Consider the following 21,478-nt stretch of genomic DNA (forward strand, 5'->3'; position numbering starts at 1 on the left):
GAAAAACAGTATAGAGAATGATTAATAAAAAGATTAGATTATATACCTCAAATCAACATGGCGAAGTGAAGTTTGTATACCAAAAAATAGACCTATATATGTATACACACACACACACATACATATATATATATACAGAGAGAGAGAGAGAGAGAGAGAGAGAGAGAGACAGAGAGAGAGAGAGAGCATAGCAAATTGGGATAAGCAACATGCAGTTTAAGAGATCAGATTACTTTATTAGGTGGCAGATTTAGAAGGCAACATATCTGCACGTTTTGAGAGAGAGAGAGAGAGAGAGAGAGAGAGAGAGAGAGAGAGAGAGCTCAGGGCAGCTCGCAATCGGAAACCTGATCACGACTGAACTTGAAGTTACTGAACCCCTTCAATTTAAATTTAAAGGTCCCGAGACCTGAACGTGAAAGATGTGAACACGGAAAGTATGCGCGCGCACATTATGTTATAGACGCCTCACGAATATGCGTGAGATAAGTGAGTGAGAGAGAGAAGCATGAACTATTGTAAAAGTATTTTTTTATGTACATTTTTGTTGATAGTCTTTCATTTTGCTCTTTGTAGGAACTTATCAAAGAGCTTTCTAAATTCTTTAGCGGCACGAAACTTGTATCTAATTGTTGAGAGGTTCTATTCAATTTAAAATAAGTCATTTAGCAATCTAGTAATTTTACTAATACATTAAAACAATCAGGCCTCCAATTCTGTCTCCGAAATCGTCTAAGCTATTACAGACCAAAAACAATCAAAACAACGACATAAAGTATAGCAACACAACTCCACAATCAGAGGCGGAATTTTCACAACCTTGACCAAAAATTATAGTTGTGCTTGATCCTTGAACGTTCAGTATCTGATTATTAATAAAATTTATACGCACGTTCCTTCTCGCTCACGTGAAAGATAATCGTTGCCGGAACTCATTTGCATAAAATTTAGGTTATGGGGGAAGGGGAGTTGGAGGGGGTGGGAAAGGGTAAAAAAAAAAAGGGGGGGGTTGACATTGACATGGAAAGGAATAAAGAAGGTTTTCAGTAAAGGATTGAGACAGTGAGAGATTGAGTTGAAGATTAATTAGTAAGCTTCATTATTTTGGATGAAAAGTAACTATTGAATGCATAAGTGTACATAAAAACACACACACACACATATATATATATATATATATATATATATATATATATATATATATATATATATATATATATATATATATATATATATATATATATATATATATATATATATATATATTATATATATATATATAAACATAGGGCTACTGGCTAGATAAAAGTTCCCAAAGATTATTATTATTATTATTATTATTATTATCATCATGAAACTAATTAAAGTCCCCGTTGCGTCTTCTCGAACATTCTGAGTCTACCTAAGAACCGCTAAAGAGTCTGACTCATGGGAAGAGCTTAAAGTGAACTCTGGGAAGACACGCAACAATCCGATCTGCTTACAATCAGGACGCAGATTCCGAATTGTAACCGAAGGAGGTCGGTTTTCTGCTCAAAGGGATCTCTTGGAGACAGAGAGGGCAAAAAGGGGTGGGTGGGGGTGGGTAGGGAAGGGGTGTCGTTGGAACTTGGTGGTTCGTTGCACTTCTGAGAAATTCAATATAGTTTGCTTTGAGCCGGAGGGCTGTTGTGCATGTTGTTTTGCTTGTACGTATGTATACATACATATATTACTATACATATATGTGTATATATATACTGTATATATATATATATATATATATATATATATATATATATATATATATATATATATATATATATATATACTGTATGTTAGTTGAATTTCATAATAATAATAATAATAAAGGATTTGCATACGAACCAACATATTATTTAACAGTTAATGTATAAAATAAAAATTTTAACAACTTAAAAAAAAAACAGTCTTATTATCAAGCCCAGGATGAAAATTACTCCATAGGGAAGTAGCGCCGTCGGTGCACCTCGTGCGGTGCACTGTAGGCATTACCTGAGGTTCTCTGCAGTGTCCCTTCCTAAGGGCCCTAGCTGAAACCCCTTTCTTTCCTTTTACTGTACCTCCTTTCATATTTCCTTCCTCATATCTTTCTTTCCAGCCTCTCCTGTCAACTGTTTCATAGTTACACCTCTCAAACCTTTTTGCTCTCAATTTCCCTTTGAGCACCGAATGACGTCATAGGTCCCAGAGCTTGGCCTTTGCCCTAAATTCTGTCTTCCACTCGATTCCACGAGGAAAATGAGTCTCATACATTCGTAAGAGAAGAGTCAAATGGAATAAGGTGGAAGGTCAAGAGAAATTCGCCCACTGTTTCGGAAACGCAGATTTAGGTCAAGGTGGGTTGAGGGGATTCGCATATAGGAAGGAAGCGCCCCGTGGCCTCAACCCAGGTTTCGTGACTGGGTCAACTCCGCAGGGGTGCCGAATGGTGATGCCCTTGAAGAATTAAAGGAAGAAGTGACCAAACTCTCTCTCTCTCTCTCTCAAAACTGCAGACCCTCGACGAGGTAAAATCATTCATTCATCAGATGATTGGACATCCCCCTAACCTCTCTCTCTCTCTCTATCTCTCTCTCTCTCTCTCTCCCTCCCCAAAAGCTACTCAATACGCATCAGATTCAAAAGTATTAACAAGTGAAATTCCTAACTTTGAATAAATCTGTATATTCTCTGTAATCTATACTATTCTTTCCTCCCTGAATAATAATAATAATAATAATAATAATAATAATAATAATAATAATAATAATAATAATAATAATAATAATAATAACCAAACATTCACATTTAAGACAAAAATGCTTTCACAGAACGTTCACACATCTAATAAATGTCTGAATTAAAAACCGTTCTCCAAACATTTACCGGTTTGTACATCCAATCTGAGTACTTCAAACATTTACCTAAAAATGGCTAAACGTTTCAAGTATAGTACAAAGGAAGTTTAGAATGTAATTACTCTTAACAATTTCCTTACCGAAATAGAAGCTATGGTACTTAAGTATATCTTAGTTTAACCAGACCACCGAGCTGATTAACAGCTCTCCTAGGGCTGGCCCGAAGGATTAGACTTATTTTACGTGGCTAAGAACCAACTGGTTACCTAGCAACGGGACCTACAGCTTATTGTGGAATCCGAACCACATTATACCGAGAAATTAATTTGTCACCAGAAATAAATTCCTCTAATTCTTCATTAGCCAGTCGGAGAGTCGAACGCTGGGCCAACAGCGCGCTAAGCGACGGCTCTAACCATCCCTCCAATGAGGAACTAGCTATGGTACTAGACCATACAGGATACCATCTGAAGAAGGCCTCTTAATAATAATGAAACTCAAACTTCAATTCATAAATAATTAAATAAATTACAGGTAGATAGCGAAACCAGCATTTCACGAACTGCCTGAAATTTCAAGGCAGATAACGAAATGCAATTAGGGACATTTGATCCCATCCCCAGGGGCTAGTACTAAACAAGGCGAAACAGCGACTCACCTACACTGTTTCGCCGTGTTTAGCACTAGCCCCTGGTGGGGTTCAAAATGTATTTTGCTGTGTTTAGTACTAGCCCCTTGGGAGTCAAATGTATTTTGTGGTGTTTAGTACTAGCCCCTGGGGGGGGGTCAAATGTATTTTGCCATGTTTAGCATTAGCCCCTGGCGGGTCAAATGTATTTTGCCATTGTTTAGTACTAGCCCCCGGGGGTCAAATGTATTTTGCCATGTTTAGTACTAACCCTGGGGTCAAATTTATTTTGCAGTGTTTAGTAATAGCCCCTGGGGATCAAATGTATTTTGCCGTGTTTAGTACTAGCCCCTGGCGGGGGTCAAATGTATTTTGCGGTGTTTAGTACTATCCCCAGGGGGTCAAATGTATTTTGCGGTGTTTAGTACTCGCCCCTGGGGGGTCAAATGTATTTTGCAGTGTTCAGTACTAGCCCCTGGGGGGATCAAATGTATTTCACCATGTTCAGTACTATTCCCAAGGGATCAAACGGATTTCGCCGTGTTTAGTACTAGCCCCTGGGAAGATCAAATGCCCCAAAGTGCATTTCGCTATCTGCCTGACATTTCAGGCAGTTCGTGGAATGCCTGGTTTCGCTGTCCGCTTGTAACATATACAAGAGAGTGCTTTGGTAACTCAGGCTTTTTAGCACGTCAATTCCACTATCAGTGATTCGCCAGTCACCAAAGGATTTCCTGTTAATCCTGACGCAGTCGTGTCAAATCTATGGTGATTGGAGTGTCAGCCGCTGTGAGCGAAAGCGCAATACAGTATGGCGACTAGTACTATGTCAGCACGAAAGCCTATTTAAACTGTCGTATTAAATATATTATTGTGTACTATAAACCATATTTAAAACGTGCTTGAGAGAGAGAGAGAGAGAGAGAGAGAGAGAGAGAGAGAGAGAGAGAGAGAGAGAGAGATAGTCTTCCACCCATCCATTTCAGGTGGAAAGCTTCCCACCCACGTATATCCCGCAGACAAAACCTTGAGTGCAAGGTTCAGAGCTTGCTTGAGTGAGCACTGACTGAGTGCCTGCAAACACGCAAGGGAAATGTTGGCAACCCTGACCCACACAATGCTACCAACCCCCCCGGCCACGGCTTGGGCTTAATCGGGACGTTACTGAGATTGCAAAGATGAGTCAGCACCGAACCAAAAATAAACAGATTGAAAGGTTGAGCAAGCAACGAGGTTCGGGTCAGAAAAATACTGTGTCAAGTTGCAGGATATTCTGAAATGTATTCAGCTCTTGTAGTATAGTACTATTAATCTTAATGGATTAATAGTACTGTACTCACATTGTTCGGAACGCAACTAAAGCATTAGATATTGTTAATAACATTATCTATGTATTTTTATGTATGACTGCACGTGGTTTTAATGTCTTAGAGATATGAGAAACTGAAAGATTTTACACTCGCAATATATATAGACAATGTACACACACACATATATATATATATATATGTGTATATTTTTTTTTTTCATCAGCAAGACTCGAGATCAATCCGGAAAATCTTACAGCATCCCTACTGACCTTAGCAGTGAATCTAGTACCTGGTGGTCAGTCCACTGTGTCGGGTCGCAGACTGGGTAAAGTTCAGAAAAGGATATTGCGTTAGTATATAATACACATACACAAAATTCAAAACACTCCATATCTTTCCTTCTTCACTAAAGGTCTTCTTATCTTAGCCTTTCTCACTTATTATCTCTTTTTGCTGCCCTTCCAATCTGAGCCGTGACCTCTGACCTTTTCCTTGAAGGCAGGAGAAAGAAATCAGGTCAAATTACCCTTGACGTAAGGCTATAATTAAGATAATTTAGAATGACTGAAGGGGGGTAATATTTCAGACTAATGTTATGCGCAAGATGCAAAGAATGGTATTCTTTAGATCTTGGTCATGCAGACGTCACATACATACACGCACACACGCACACACACACACACACACACACACACACACACATACATATATATATATATATATATATATATATATATATATATATATTATATTTATGAAATGCTTTCCACAGTTTTTCGTTCGCCCAATATTCGTTAACGTCGGAACGGATTTTCCAACACCTGACGATTATAATCACAATTACAGAATTATGAATAATCACATACACACAAACGCGTATAGTTTAACAGTATCTTAATACACTCTTTGCCTACCGATAAGATAATTCGATAAGATAATTCACTGAATTTAATACAGTGATTTCTTTGTACCAAGATAGCAAAATCAACCACCGGAAATTGTGATATAAAACATTTTCAACTCTTCAAAAGAAAATGGAATAGAAATTTAGGCAAAATGATAGGAAAGGGTGGAAGGAACAGGAGAAAACCTTTTCCAGTTGGACTATGAAACAAATGATAGGAAAGGGTGGAAAGAAAATATGAACGGAGGTACAGTAAAAGGAATGAAAGGGGCAGCAGCTTAGGGCCGAAGGGACGCCGCAAAGAACCTTCAGTAATGCCTACAGTACACCTGTGGCACTACGGCCCTGTGGGGAAATCTTCAAAAGTATGCGTGACATATATACTCTATAATGAAAATATTCATTTCTAATTTCGCTGAAATAAAAATCCAGCAAAAATTTCCTTCAGACTTTTAACAATAATAAAAATCTACTGTTCACATCCAGATTCACATAATGCTTGTTTAAACAATTTCTTCTATATTGAATATATTGCTTTAAGTTTACATTTCCTCTATGTTTCATTCTAAATTTAAAATAAATCCCCAAAATACATGTCCCCTATATTTAAAAAAATATCTTTTACATTGATACCACTGCTTTTTAAGCTTATATTTCCTCTAAATGACATTCTGAATTGAATTTAAAATTCGCAAGACAAAAGTCTACTATGTTGTCGCAAGGTCACCGAATATCCATCCTAAATTGAAAGGTACCCCCACAAAGTCTGGCCCAGGTATGTTTGGCAGGACCTGGGCAGGTCGCAAATTCCTGAGATGTATGCTAGTATTGCACCAGCCCCGGTTTATTTTTGCCGTGCCCCTAGGTTAGGATAGATTGCATAATTAAAATTACTCTAATTTGGGTGTGGGAAATATGATGAGATTATTTTCAAGAAAATTCTATGGTTAGTTTTCAAGATATGGCGTCCGGCTTTTTTTCAGGGAAAGGTCCCGGAACTCGGTTCCATCTCGGGAAAATGCCTCCGACGGGGCATCGAGTACGAAGTCCCTAGCGTGACGTGGACCCACACGAATTTAGGAAAAGAAAAAAGATTCTAGTCACAAAGTTAATAAAATTTTTATATGATAAATGAAAGCTTGTTGCTATGTTATTTTAATACACGCTGAGTTGGCTGGTGAAGAAATCTTAATTTAATACAATTAGATATTCAGTTATAACGCCATATTATTCTAAATAGCCTGAACTGTATGTCTAGAGCAACGATTGTTGCTGTTATTTTTGTTATATTAAGCTGACGTCATGCCAGCACGGGCTCTTGCTCGGCAGAGCAGCCCGCGAGACTTTTTAGCCAAGCGTCCAGCCTTCGAACAAATGAAATGCCGTATGCTAAAATAAAAATAAATGAATATAAATGAAGACATAGGTGGAGAGGAGATAACACGCAGAATAACAGGTCTAAAACGACGTTACGTAAAGGAGATTTAAAACAGGAAATCTTGTTTCCCCACAACACCAGCCCCCCCTCCCTTCCCCGCGAAGTTAGTCAATTATGGCGCGAAACGAACTTGACAACAAGAACGAGGAAGGAGAGTTGCCATGGTTCGCCACCAGAGCGCAACATCATCGCCTTTTCTTGCTTGTCTCTCTCTCTCTCTCTCTCTCTCTCTCTCTCTCTCTCTCCCAAGGTCACCTGGAAGCCGATGATGATGATGATGACGACGGGGGAGGGCACTGGAGGAAGGGGAAGGGGTTGATAGGGAAGGGGGGAGGGAGAGAGAACACGCAAGGCGAGGCGATGATATTTTTGCGTCGTCGGTCAACCAAAGCGATTCATGCACATACAGGGACTTAGACTCATGCATTCCTCTCTTTAAATGATCAATAAACTGTATTCTTAAGGAATGCTCAGATTAAAACGTGCTTTAATGTGGTGTTAGGGTGGAACTAAATGTGCATTCAGGTAATACTGTGCCACAAATACACAAGGAATGTCCAGATTAAAATACGATCAAAATGCGCTCTTGTTTATTGTTATGGTCAAACCGAATGTGCACTCAGGTATTGTTCCACTGGTGGGAAAATAAAACAAAAACAAATAATGCCTTGAGTAAAATGTACTATAATGTAGCCTACTCTGTGTTAAAACTAAATGTGCACTCAGGTATTGTTCCACTGGTGGGAAAACAAAACAAAGCCTAGAGTAAAATGTACTCTAGTGTACTGTTAAAACTAAATGTGAAATTAAGTATTGTTCCACTGGTGGAGAAAAACAAAAACAAAACACTCCCTAGAGTAAAATGTGCTCTAGTGTACTGTTGTGGAAAAACTAAATGTGTACCCAGGTACAGTTCCATTGTTTAATGTATAGTAAAATGTACTCTTGTTTATATAGTGTTATGGTCAAACCAAATACGCACTCGGGTACTTTTCCACTGGTGGATGGGAAAAAAATAACAGCTGGTCACCCGTAATGACTTTGCAGTGATAACGTAATTTTCAAAACAGCTTCCGTGTTCCCGTGACTACCCTCTACAAAGAGGAAATAAGACATTTTTGCTGATCATGGTAAGACAATTGAAGCGAAGATAACCCACAAAAAACCAAAGATGGAAAGTAGAGAGATAAAAAACAAGTAAAAAATGCGCCGAAGAAACGAGTTCCCTGTACAGCCGCTACAGAGTATAATCAAGGCCACGGAAAATAGATCTATCTTTCGGTGGTCTCGGTATAATGCTGTATGAGCCGCAGCCCATGAAACTTTAACCACGACCCGGTGATGGCCTATCATTTATCGTTGCCAGATGCATTATTACGGCTAACTTTAACCTTGAATAAAATAAAAACTACCGAGGCCAGAGGACTGCAATTTGGTATGTTTGATGATTGGAGGGTGGATGATCAACATACCAGTTTGCAGCCCTCTAGGCTCAGTAGTTTTTAAGATCTGAGGGCGGAAGAAAAAAGTGCGGACGGACAGACAAAGCCTGCACAATAGTTTTCTTTTACAGAAAACTTAAAAGTGCTTCCTAAAGAAACAGCTGCTGACTCACGGAACAGAACGAGCAAGCAGGACACTGGAAGGTCTGGGAGACATTGAAAAAGAAGTGTCAATAATACGTGACAGCTAGCTAGCGCTGTAGCACTTCCCGACTAGAAGAATATTCTTAGAGCATGCAAATTTCGCTTTTGCTGCGATATTGAACTTGTCATTTAACTCTTAAATTGTGACTAAGTTATTCTCCTCGCTTTCTCGGACTGGTTCACACTTTCTCGAGGTACTTCTTAGTTTCTCAAACTGATTTTCGGTTTCTGAAACTAATTCTTGCTTTCTGAAACTAATTCTCACTCTCTGAAACTAATTCTTTAGGTCCTCAAAGTTATTTTCAGTTTCTCGTATACTAATTCTCACTTTCACAAAATAGTTTTTAGGTCCTCAAACTAATTCTCACTTTCTCAAACTAAGTCTCACTTTCTCAAACTAAGTCTCATTTTCTCAAACTAATCCTTAGTTTCTCGAACTAATTCTCACTTTCTCAAAGTAATTCTCACTTTTTTAAACTAATTCTCAGTTTTTAAAACTAATTCTTAGTTCTTCAAACTAATTCTCAGTTCTTCAAACTAATTCTCAGTTTTTCAAACCAGTCTTAGTTCCTCAAACTAATTCTCACTTTCTCAAACCATTCTTAGTTCCTCAAACTAATTCTTACTTTCTCAAACTAATTCTCATTTTCTCAAACTAAAGTAATTCCCAATTCCACAAACACACTGAATCCGTCTCTCTGTTTTGTATTAATTTCATTATTGTTCGGTTATTCTTTCTGTAAAAGTTCACAGACTCCTCCCCGACAGTTTTGCATAAACTAAAGCATTTATTATTCATTTTCATAACTTTTTCTAATAGTTCTTTTGACCAATTATCTTCCAGACTGATAAAAACAAACCTCTTTGTTTCTGTAATTTTTATCAGTAGCTTTTTTTAACCAATTATCTTCCATTTTGAAAAAAAAAAACCCATTGGTAGATCTTATCAGCTGACTTGTGATTTACCAGACCGAACACTATATATATTCACTCGGCCACTAGGAATTTACACAACCCGTCTGACTGTACCCTGCAACAACTTCATTGACCCGTCTGACCTTGGCCACTGTAATGACCCAATATAATGACCACAGCAAAGGCACTGACACGCACTCTAGTAAAATGGAAAGCTTTAATAAAAATCCTTTCGAGGACTGGAATAGTTGAAGAGCAGGAATTTCAGTCATTGATTTGTACATAATTGTAATACTTAAAAGTTATTAAAATTCCTTTATGTACACATGAAAAAAATCTACCAAATGACTTGTTTAACTTTGAATTAGTTATTAATGCTATTGAGATTATATGTAATACTGTATATTATATATACAGATACTGTTGTTTTTATAATAAAAGATAAAAAAATAAGACATACATACGTATATACAGACACACATATATGCATGTATACACACGCATATATACATATATATACATACATACATATATACATACTGTACATACATACATAAAGCATTTCAGAATGAAAATGCTGGCCCCAAATCATCCTCCAACACGGCATCGACCATCCACAGCCGAGTAACCACCGGATACAAACTTTACCGATAATTAGGTCAATAGGGGCACTCTGGATTTTAATAATGAAAGCCCTGTAAGCATAAGAATCTCCAAACATACTAATACAGGGTTAGTCAGTCTGATGAGATTTGCAGAAATGGTATGTAGCACATCTACGCCCTACTGCCCTACAGACCGCCAGTAGATATTACGGGCGCTAATGCCCAGTTGTACAAAGCAAAACAAAACACTGACGCCCAAGGAATTTGCCAAGTCCTTGAGAGAACTGAATCCTGATTGGAGGAAGGCGTTTGTCTTAATGAATGCAGACTCTTGCGCCTTTAAGTACCGATTCCGCAAGTCGAAAAATAAACATTTTGCAGAGCTAAACATCAACAAGAGTCAAGGTGTATGTACCTACCAGCCAGCACCAGGAATTTCACTTTTTCGGGGGCCAATGAATAGACGGTTATCCGAACCTAGTTGTCCAGGGTTGTACTTTTATAAGTAATAAGTAATATTGTGAATAAGTACCCACAAAGAAAGACAGTTCCTTCAAAGGGTTGAAAATTGATGAAGCTCAAACTAGGACAGAGAGAGAGAGAGAGAGAGAGAGAGAGAGAGAGAGAGAGAGAGAGAGAGAGAGAGAGTCACGCAACGGTAATTAAATTTGAAACCCGTAAAATATTATTGCTAATTCACCTCATAACAGTAGATATTCCACACAAAAACGCATAATCCAAAGAATCATTTTAACAGACAGGTGTTAAAATCTGCGTCATTTAACTAATAACTAAAGTACTAATTAAGTTAATAACTAAGTAATGACTAAAGTTAACACGAACAAAGATAATCCCAACTTGGCCACAGTAGAGAGGTCTCCCAAGGCTAGCTGATATCAAGTTGCCACTTCGTATTATAAATACGACTCTCATTCATTATTGCAAAGCCGTCGCCTCCACACATATAGTGACAGACACTATAAGCATTTCATTAAATGGACGAGATGCTGAGACGTACCATAGACACTATATGACACCTTCCCAAATGTCAAAAATACACCTTTATATTTACACACCCGTCACATAAAATTACACCCCCGGATACCCCTCGTTAATATAAATTCCCGCGCCATAGTTTAGTCTTTTTTTACAGCCTAACAATAAAATACTAACAAAAACAGACATTCTAACTGTACTGGCGTGACATGACGTGACGTGACATCACATCCGCCAAACTGAGACATCAGTAACGAAGTAAACACATAGTAACATCGTATGGAAGTTGTTTCCGAGGTACAAACAATGTCTCGGGCAAGAATTGTCAGCATTACCGGACGCGAGGGGTGTGGGAGAGTCTATTTTTTTGCAGTTCACCGATAAGCGTTGCACATGCGCAGTGGCAGTCAAGTTTGGGTTGCCTTGTTGTGATTCCCGCGTTGCCATTCTGACTTTGTTAGTTAGATTTATTCTAACAATGTTAAATTGAGGTTGTTATTCATACTTCTGATGATTATGTATGATGCTTTAATTTGAACTGACTCTAGATATTTTGTGCGTACGTTTATTAGTAAAATGTTAAATAAATACAATTTTAACATAGTTTCCATTACATACAGTACAAAACAGAGAAACACAGTAACTATCTTAGTCATAGTAACTCACAAAATATCTTGTGGTGATGAGTAGTACAACACCACTAGAATGTACTGTACTGTACTACACTATATTATTATAGTACTTTAACCCTTTCAGAATCTCTGGGTGTACAGTAAAATTATGTATAGATTTCCAAAACCCTAAGATTTTATAAGAAACAGGGGGGAGGGACCCCGCCCCTTTCAAAGCTAAGTCTCTAGGCTCCATAGCTAATTTTAAGAGGGCCCTTTTGTAAAACATCAACCTCCAGATTTCTCTAAGACTAACCAGAAGAGGGCCTGCCGAAACAGGACCCAAGGCTCTCTCTGGAATCCCCGGAAGTGTCTATTATAATGATTTTGATTTGGTTTAATTCTGAAAAAAAAGCACTTAACGTTAACTCTTCATTCTGAGATTTCTTGTAACCTCTGGATCTATCTCACCATCCATTCCAAAGATGAGGCTGGAACTGGAGCCAGCTCCAAGGTCCTGGAGCCAGGGGCTCAAAATGGCCTCAGATCAGATTACTGACTGGATTCACTATCTTTGGGAAATCGTAAAAAGTAGAAACTAAGTTGTTTGCTTCTTTTAATGATAGAGAAAATAAAATTTAAAAACAGAAGCAATTCTCCTGGGATTCCGGAGTGATCCTTGAGTCCCAGATCGGCAGAGGGTCCCTCTGCTGGGTACCTAGGGGCCAGGTTTCGTTTGGGGCCCCTCCTCGGGAGCCTCCTGCAGATATTCCAGGGGAACCTCAGGGTTGGAAAAGTTATGTGCTTTTGTTATTGAAATCTGTGAATGTTAATCTTTCAATAACAATAAGCCATACAACCAACTTTAATTTTCATTGATGCAATAACACATACTAACAAACTAATTTGTTATTCTTGTATTTTATAAAGCAACGAAGTAAACTCAGACTTCTATGAGACGAAATATATAATCCCCAGAAGATAATAACGTTTAGTTAAGAAACCCTTATCATGGGAGCTCGTGTTGAACTGTGTCGCAAGTTGCGTCACGTTTTGAAATCTCATTCCAACAATATTTCGGCTACAATCGTCCTTGAAGTCAACACTTATTTTTTCAGGCACACGTACGTGTACCAGACGCGTACATTACAAAAGTTCTTTGTAATTTATGCTTCTGACCAGACGCGTACATTACAAAAGTTCTTTGTAATTTATGCATCTGATAAACGTATGTACCCATAATCAAGTACAGACTTACAGAACGACTGTAGCTGAAAAATTTATTGGAATAGACCTACGTATATCATACACGTAAATTAGGAAGAACTTTTCCTTCTATAGGTCTAGTGAAAAACATAACACACGGAACCTGCCAATGGCGCAAGAGTTATCAGACAACAACGCTCTTTCTCCTATATCCTATTCCGCAACTGCCATTGTTTGAACGTTTGCCCCCAACGCTTCGCCAGACTTATACGCTCTATAAATCAATAATCTGCTTCCCCTCTTGAAGCACTGAAGACCTCCAGCTGGCCGTTATCAGTTTGTTTTTGTCCCCGTCATGCGTCTGGCAACGAGGAGAGAGAGAGAGAGAGAGAGCTCTTCAAGAAGAGGCGACGGGTTACCCAGAGTGGTGCAATGATAGCAGTGGTGACTATGGCTTCTTTCTGTTGCTTTTGTTTTTGTTCTTATTCTGTTTTTCTCGATTTATTTTACTTGATCTGGAGGAAAATTTCATGAACTGTATTTGCCTCTGTTCTTAAAATCCAATATCAACCTTACCGACGACATTTTAAATAATTTTCAATATTTATTTTTCTAGACCTACCTCCCTCTTGGTGGAAACGGCTTATATATCGTAAAATAAAATAAGGGCCAAACTTTCATTGTAATCAGACTTGTTTCTCCTTGTATTGCAAGGTCCAAAATTTCATTGTAATCAGACTTGTTTTTCCTTGTATCGCAATTGTCGATAGTCACCCAATACCTACAAAAAATTAGTGATGATGTTTGCAAAACATCTGAATAAAAACCGTTCTTCCAGTTGCTGGTTTATATCTCGGGAAAGAGAATTCTGCCGTTATTCATATTTACTGGTTTACGAAACCAGCAAATGTGAATAACGGCAGAATAAGGCGATCTATGATTTTCCTTTTTACCGACCACTTGAAAATCAAGATATATTTCGAGATTTGTGGTAATCAATGAGCATGAATAAACCTATAGACGATTTTAAGAATACCCACAGATGTTGGCTTTGATGTTTTTGGTCAAGTGAGGCATCAAAATGTTTTACGTTTCTGCGTCAATTAATTTGTCAGAATTGGTCAAACGCGCGGCAAAAATCTTTTGAGAGAGAGAGAGAGAGAGACGTGCTTTTTAGTTTTCTGTAAAAGAAATCTATTGTGCCGGCTTTGTCTGTCCGTCCGCACTTTATTCCGTCCGCCCTCAGATCTTAAAAACTACTGAGGCTACAGGGCTGCAAATTGGTCTGTTGATCATCCACCCTCCAATCATCAAACATACCAAATTGCAGCCCTCTAGCCTCAGTAGTTTTTATTTTATTTAAGGTTAAAGTCAGCGTCTGGCACCGCTATAGGTGCCAACAACACATGCCACCACCGGGCCGTGGGTGAAAGATTCCATGGGCCACGACTAAGAGTGTCATGGGCCGTGGCTGAAAGTTTCATACAGAATTATACGTTGTACAGAAAACTCGACTGCGCCAGAGAAACTTCGGCGCATTTTTTTCTTGCTCCATCGGCGGTTACAAGCTTCGGCTTCGCGTTATCAGCAACATCGTACTTGTTTTCCGTTCTGTCCTCTGTCAACGCCTTCAATTTCACAAGTTACAGCTCTTAGACGTATATTGTCAACCTAAAAATTGCGTACGAAAGATGAAGAATCATTTTGGCTGAATGAGCATTCGCACACAATAGGCCTAAGCAAAACTACGCCTACAGCAAACGTCACATTAGACAATGGCACATAGAATATTTAATACCTGAAATGAAAAAATGACACAAAAAAGACAAATAAAGCAAGTAATCAAAGGTTTGAAACTTGCGATACTCGAGAGAAAGACACTGAACAGATGCTATAGTAAACTATAAACTATATACACACACCAATTCTATATTAAATACATAAAAATTAACATTGGATCAGTTTAACATCTTCACACTAGACTGGGAGGGAGGGAGAGAGACAGTGGGGTGGGGGTTGTTTAAATTTTAATTGCTGTATTTAACTTTAACCGATAAAAGTTATGGGAGGGAAGGGATATTTAAAATGGCCACTACAGGGAGTATGAAGGGGGGAGGGGGACAAAGCCCCCAGGGTAGGTATAACACAGGTTAACTTAGCATGTATTCCTTTACGCAACGTTAAAGTAGGTCTAGACCTATCTGGCTTGGTTGAACTCGTCAACCTAGGCCAACTTAGGTCATGTTTGGTTGTATTCCCTTACGGAGGGAGGGAGGGGGAGGGGTAAGAATATTAAACCAATCCCAAAAATTAGTCGTTTAACCTCACTTCCTTCAAAGTGAGACCCGCCACCTTCAAAACTAGTTATAGGATTAAATACAAATTTGCCAGGTAGCATTATAATAAAAACGGTCCCATCGCCAGCAAACGACCCCAAAAAAAGTGTGACGCCACCACATGCATATTTCGTATATATGTACTCACTCTTCACTGCCGTAAGTGTGGTATCTATTTCCACTTCGGGTTTCCATGTAGCTGTCGTCATATCTAAGTTGTCACAGTTAACGAAAAAGAGAGAAAAACAAAAAAACAAAATAAGTTAATCAAAACTGGGTGCTGTTAGTCTACGGTGCACATTCTTGCCAAACTGTGAAATTTGAAAAAAAAAGGCGATTTTGGAACAGCAAAACTTTGTCCATCGAAGCCAGTTACGTGCAATTATAATAACTTATGTTTAGCAAACATGTCAGTCAGTTAGAGTGAAACTAGTTTGACTGGAATGACGAAGATGCATATAGGTCTAATTTCTAATAAACGTTAGCATATGGGTCTATTTCTTAATGCTCACACACACACATATAGGTCTATATCTGCACATTAGCATATAGGTCTGCTTCTTAATGCTCACATATAGGTCTATATCTAAACGTGAGCATATAGGTCTATATCTGAACGTTAGCATATAGGTCTATATCTGAACGTTAGCATATAGGTCTATACCTGAACGTTAGCATATAGGTCTATATCTGAACGTTAGCATATAGGTCTATATCTGAACGTTAGCATATAGGTGTCTATATCTAAACATCAGCAGACAGGTCTATATCTAAAAGTTAGCATATCGGTATAGGTCTATATCTGAACGTTAGCATATAGGCCTATTTCTGAACGTTAGCACATGCAGGTCTATATCTGAACGTTAGTATATAGGCCTATAACTGAACGTTAGTATATAGGTCTATCTCTAAACGTTCACATATAGATCTATCTCTGAACAGTAGGATATAGTCTATATCTGAACGTTAGCATATTGGTCCCTATTTCTATACGTTAACCTACAGCAATGGACAAAGTTATAATGATCAAAATACGTAGCAAGGTGCATTGAAAACTGGGCAGAAATAAGCTTTCAACTGAAAAACAAAATAATAAAAAGCAATAATAGAAACATTCATTATTCTTTTTCATTATCATAAAATTTAATTCACAAGAAAATCAAGCAATTCATTTCAAGCTTAAGTTAAAGTATAATAATTTCAAGCACAAATTAAACTATAATTTCGAGCTCTTAAACACTTTAGATTTTACAATCTTCAAACTACATTCTACGTGGCTTTTAATGGCTACATAACATCAACAAAGCGGTTTACGTAACTTTATTAACTGTGAGAAAAATGTGCAACTTAAATGTAAGAGCAATTGCATAAAGCTTTACTTAGGAGAATGTAAAGTAGATTAACATGCGCAAGAAATGGAAATTAATAATAATAATCCTAAATTTATCAATTTAAGAATTTCTGCCACTAACTAAAATTAACATGTGTGTTTTTCTAAATTGTTAACAATATTAATTTGATGTTAAAACTATCAAACTACTAATGTTAATAACATGAATTGTTTGATTATCATATCTCTGTGTTTCCTTGGAGATATTACCGTGGAGAGAGAGAGAGAGAGAGAGAGAGAGAGAGAGAGAGAGAGAGAGAGAGAGATACCAAACTACCTGCTTAATAACACGAATTATTTTTGATTCTCCATGGCTGAGTCTTCTTGAGATATTACAATGTAAAACAATCAGAGAGAGAGAGAGAGAGAGAGAGAGAGAGAGAGAGAGAGAGAGAGAGAGAGAGAGAGAGAGAGAGATACCAAACTACAAAAGTTAATAACACGAATTATTTTTGATCCTCCTATGGCTGAGTCTTCCTGGAGATATTACAGTAAAAAAAAACAATCAGAGAGAGAGAGAGAGAGAGAGAGAGAGAGAGAGAGAGAGAGAGAGAGAGAGAGAGGCTTCCTGAAGAGCCCAGGAGATAATTACAACATATATAAATATATATATATATATATATATATATATATATATGTATGTATATATATATATATAATATATATATATATATATATATATATGTATATATATATAGAGAGAGAGAGAGAGAGAGAGAGAGAGAGAGAGAGAGAGAGAGAGAGAGAGAGAGAGAGAGGCTTCCCTGAAGAGCCCAGGGGATAACTACAATATATATATAATATATATATGCAGACTAATGTCTGACAACACAAAAATAAAACAGTCTTCAAGAACCACAAAACATTACCTTCTGCCAACATGACATCACTGTTTACCAAAGGGTAGGCCAAAGCCTCAGACTGCACCGAGAGACTGTTTACAGGCAAACATGCAGTCTAGTGACTGCAAACACGTTCGTTTTGCTTGCCTTACAGGTACACAATGTACGTAGTTTATTAAAAACATGGTCAGTGTGCTTGGCTTTTATGAGAATACATTTTTCTAGTGCTTGTGGTTCATTTTGCTTGCTTTAGAGTATTATGCTTGTTTTCGAGGTAAATACTGTATGTGGTTTATTTTTAAAAATATAACAATGTGCGTGTTTTATATGAGGAAATGTTTTTTATTAATGCTTGAGAAAGCACTTAGTTTGTTAAAGATAAACAATTTTATTCTTTAATGCTTGTGAGAGCACTTGCTGTAGTAACTGTTCTCTGTAGTTTATTTATTGGCAAATAAAAAAACCCGTTTTTTCACCAAAATAAAAATCTCTCGTATATGGTTACATTAAATTTGGTCAATACAATCATTTATTATGTTCCTAGATGTAGGCCTACATCCACTTTACACTAAATACTAAATAGTATCACGTGACCTAAATAGGATTAAATATTACCCATTTATGTGGAAATTTCGGGAATATGTTACGTAGACATGAAACGAAACGATAAGATTCGAAATAGGTAAAAAAATATATATATCTGTAGACCAACACTGCATACTCCATGATGACGTCAGACCTCAACATCGGAAGGTGATCTAAAGCCTAAAGACTCCAGTGACTTGCGTTTGCAACCTGATCAACTCCGTAACCCCTTTGTGTTCCCTTTAAATCAGAGACGAGTGTAAAAAAATATATACGAAAAGGAACACACAAAAACCGACTTGACAACAGTGCGTAAAAGGCGCGTTTGTGAATATCCTGGCCTTGACGAGTATAGAGTCGGGAGAGTGTAGGTGTGCGGAGCGGGGAGTGTTTGCAGTGACGTCATATAACAAACACCCCCCCCCACTCTCTCCCTCCTTCGCCCTTCCTCTTTTAAGGTTCATGAACAGACATGCGCAGCTTGTTTGGGTAACTTTCACATGCCAGAGGTAACTGTAACTGGAAATGTCTATTTTTAATCAAAGTAATGCGTGCTGGATTACTTCTGTTAATAAATAACGCAAACTGGAAAGCAAATGACAAGAAAAACTGAGAAACGAAAGTAGAGTTAGGTCTAACTTCTGGCAATCAGCATAGGCCTATACGACCTTCCAAGACTGTAAAACCAACATACGAATCCGATATATAACGAAAACACGAACATGCACGAACAAAACAGCAACACGATTTTCTCCCTTTAAAACGAAAAAGGACACGCATCCACTAATCTCAGACATCCACTGACACAAAAACCCCAAAAATTAAAACTTGTCAAATGAAACTCGATCCCACAGGCGAAGTAGGTGACCGAAATTCTGCTCGACGTTCAGCAAGAAGATAAAACCGCGCTTTATCATAAATGCTTCCCTTGAAGGCTGATTTCAACCACGTCCTAATCGGACAGCTTTCAACACAACCAAACTTAGGCGGTGGTTCAGCTCTGGCTCAAAAATTTAAAAAAATTCGTGCCAGTAAAACATATCCTTTTTGCGCTGAAGCAACAACGCCCCTTTTATGGAAAACATCTTTTACACACACACACACACACACACACACACACACACACACACACACAGTTGATAAACTAAGTGGCCGAGTCTGGTCAACTTCTTTGTTTTAAAAGCATGATTCCTTGACTGCGAGTACTAGCAATTCTGCTTCCTTATGCCCTTTTCTGACTTTTTTCTATTGGGTTACAGACAGAGTACTGGTGCACAGCACAGACTCCTAGATGGTTACGAATGGAGAATATAACTATAGTTACCCCAGACTTTGTCGATAATGTGTTAGCGACATACCCATATTTTTTCTACAGTAGACTAATGACATACCCAAGTTTTTCCTAATAAAGCCAAGATAAGCGCGTAGAATTTTTTTTTTGATGCAAAGAGTTGATTAAAATGACATGACTTCGTATCTAAACCTTAAGGAAACTGACTAAGCGAAGGCAAGGTAATCCTATTATTAATAGATTCCGGAGACCAAGATTAAGTGTTACATATTTTTTAAAATATATGAAAAAAATATTACTAAAGCCTTCGTTGATTAAAACTTAGTGGTGAAGCATAAGACTTCGGCAAAAGCACGACCCTATGAAAGAAAAGACATTTTAAATGTAATGTACTTAGTTTTATCCATTCCCTCTAGGTTTGACAATTTTTAGGCCTATCGTCAAATAAGATTCACGTCCTATAAGACGCTGCAGGAATTATCAGCTATTAAACATAGCAAAAAATGATCCAATCCGGCCCCCACATAATCCCAAATCACTATTCTACCACGTAACACATAATCACCAACTCTCTCTCTATTAAAGAACCACAAAAAATCATTAATACACTTTCTTTCTTTTATAACAATAAGCTACGAGAGAGCAACCAGAATGACCAGTCACCCAACACGCGTGGAACAGGTCATGGCAGGTAAAGCAGAAAGCCACTGGCTGGCTTTAACCTCAACGGCACGTGTGAAACAAGTCACGTTCCTTCGAAAAACTCGGCCAGAAACAAGCGTAGTTTTTCCGCCATGTCCTAAATCCCGCCCAAGTGAAATACTAGACGCTTTGAAAAGGATCGAAAATGACCAACTAGGACGTCAACTTGCGGTCAGGCTCTCTCTCTCTCTCTCTCTCTCTCTCTCTCTCTCTCTCTCTCTCTCTCTCTCTCTTTTCTTCTTCTTCTGCGGTTTAATATAGTTAACTTAGAAAAGGGATGCGTGCGAACTTTCGTCAACATAGGCCTAATTCTGTATTGTCGTTTTTGAATCTTTAAACGCTGGATAAATACGATCTCGGTCAAATAAAGGCTGAATCAAGATCTTCTAGTTTAAAAGCTGAATGAAAACAGGCCCCAAAAACAATAGGCCTATACCGTGCAAGCTCCACCCAATGTTATTCCAAGCGATGAACCTATTTAGCCTAAAAGAGCGTAATATAAATATAAATAAATTATTTATAAGAAATAATCAACCTTTTAGCATAAAAACAAAACAAAAATACCTATGGCAGTAAAGAATTCAAACGAAATTGTCATTAAACTGCATCGCTTAGACTCCCTATAGGCCTAGCCTCATTTATCCTATATTTTATTAAGAGAAATGTTTGCCCTCGGCCTATAGTTTCAAATAACAGAACAGTACACGAAAGATTACGTAATGCAACAGATATCTGCATATAACTCACAAAACTAAATATAAATTAAATACAAATTTCAACATCCATTGCTTCCCTAAACATAGGTCTAGAAACTTTAGCCGCAAAAAACTGGGCTACTCTTGCACTTTTCAAATTCAAAATTCAATTTAAAAACCTACAATTTCTCACCGCGTAAGTGACAAGTAGCCGACTGGCTTGTAAGTAACCATGGAACTCTGATCTACTTTAATAATGACCAGTCAGTGACGCCACAAAACCATATCGAATGACACCAAATTTCCCAGCAGCTAAGATGACGCCCCAAGAGGTGGTTTTTCATTATTTGAGTCATTCAGTGCTATATTAATCTTCATCTCTAATGATGAAATCGAGATCGATGATGTCTCTTGAATAAAATGAATAGATAAATGTGCATATAATGATATATAATGATGATACGCATGTCTTCAAGGGATAAAAATGTTTAAATGAAAGATATAAGCACGAATAACAAAA

General features: G+C 37.8%; 1 protein-coding gene across 1 annotated transcript in view; it reads right to left on the reverse strand.

Annotated features, from left to right (window-relative positions):
* LOC136842165 (uncharacterized) overlaps positions 1–21,478 on the reverse strand; it is a 139,371-nt gene that overhangs the window by 116,033 nt on the left and 1,860 nt on the right. The window contains 1 exon segment of the mRNA XM_067109526.1: positions 15,602–15,664. Within this exon segment, the coding sequence (XP_066965627.1) occupies positions 15,602–15,664 (63 nt within the window).

This window comes from Macrobrachium rosenbergii, chromosome 9 (genome assembly GCF_040412425.1).
Source record: "Macrobrachium rosenbergii isolate ZJJX-2024 chromosome 9, ASM4041242v1, whole genome shotgun sequence".
In the NCBI taxonomy this organism is placed as follows: Eukaryota; Metazoa; Arthropoda; class Malacostraca; order Decapoda; family Palaemonidae; genus Macrobrachium; species Macrobrachium rosenbergii.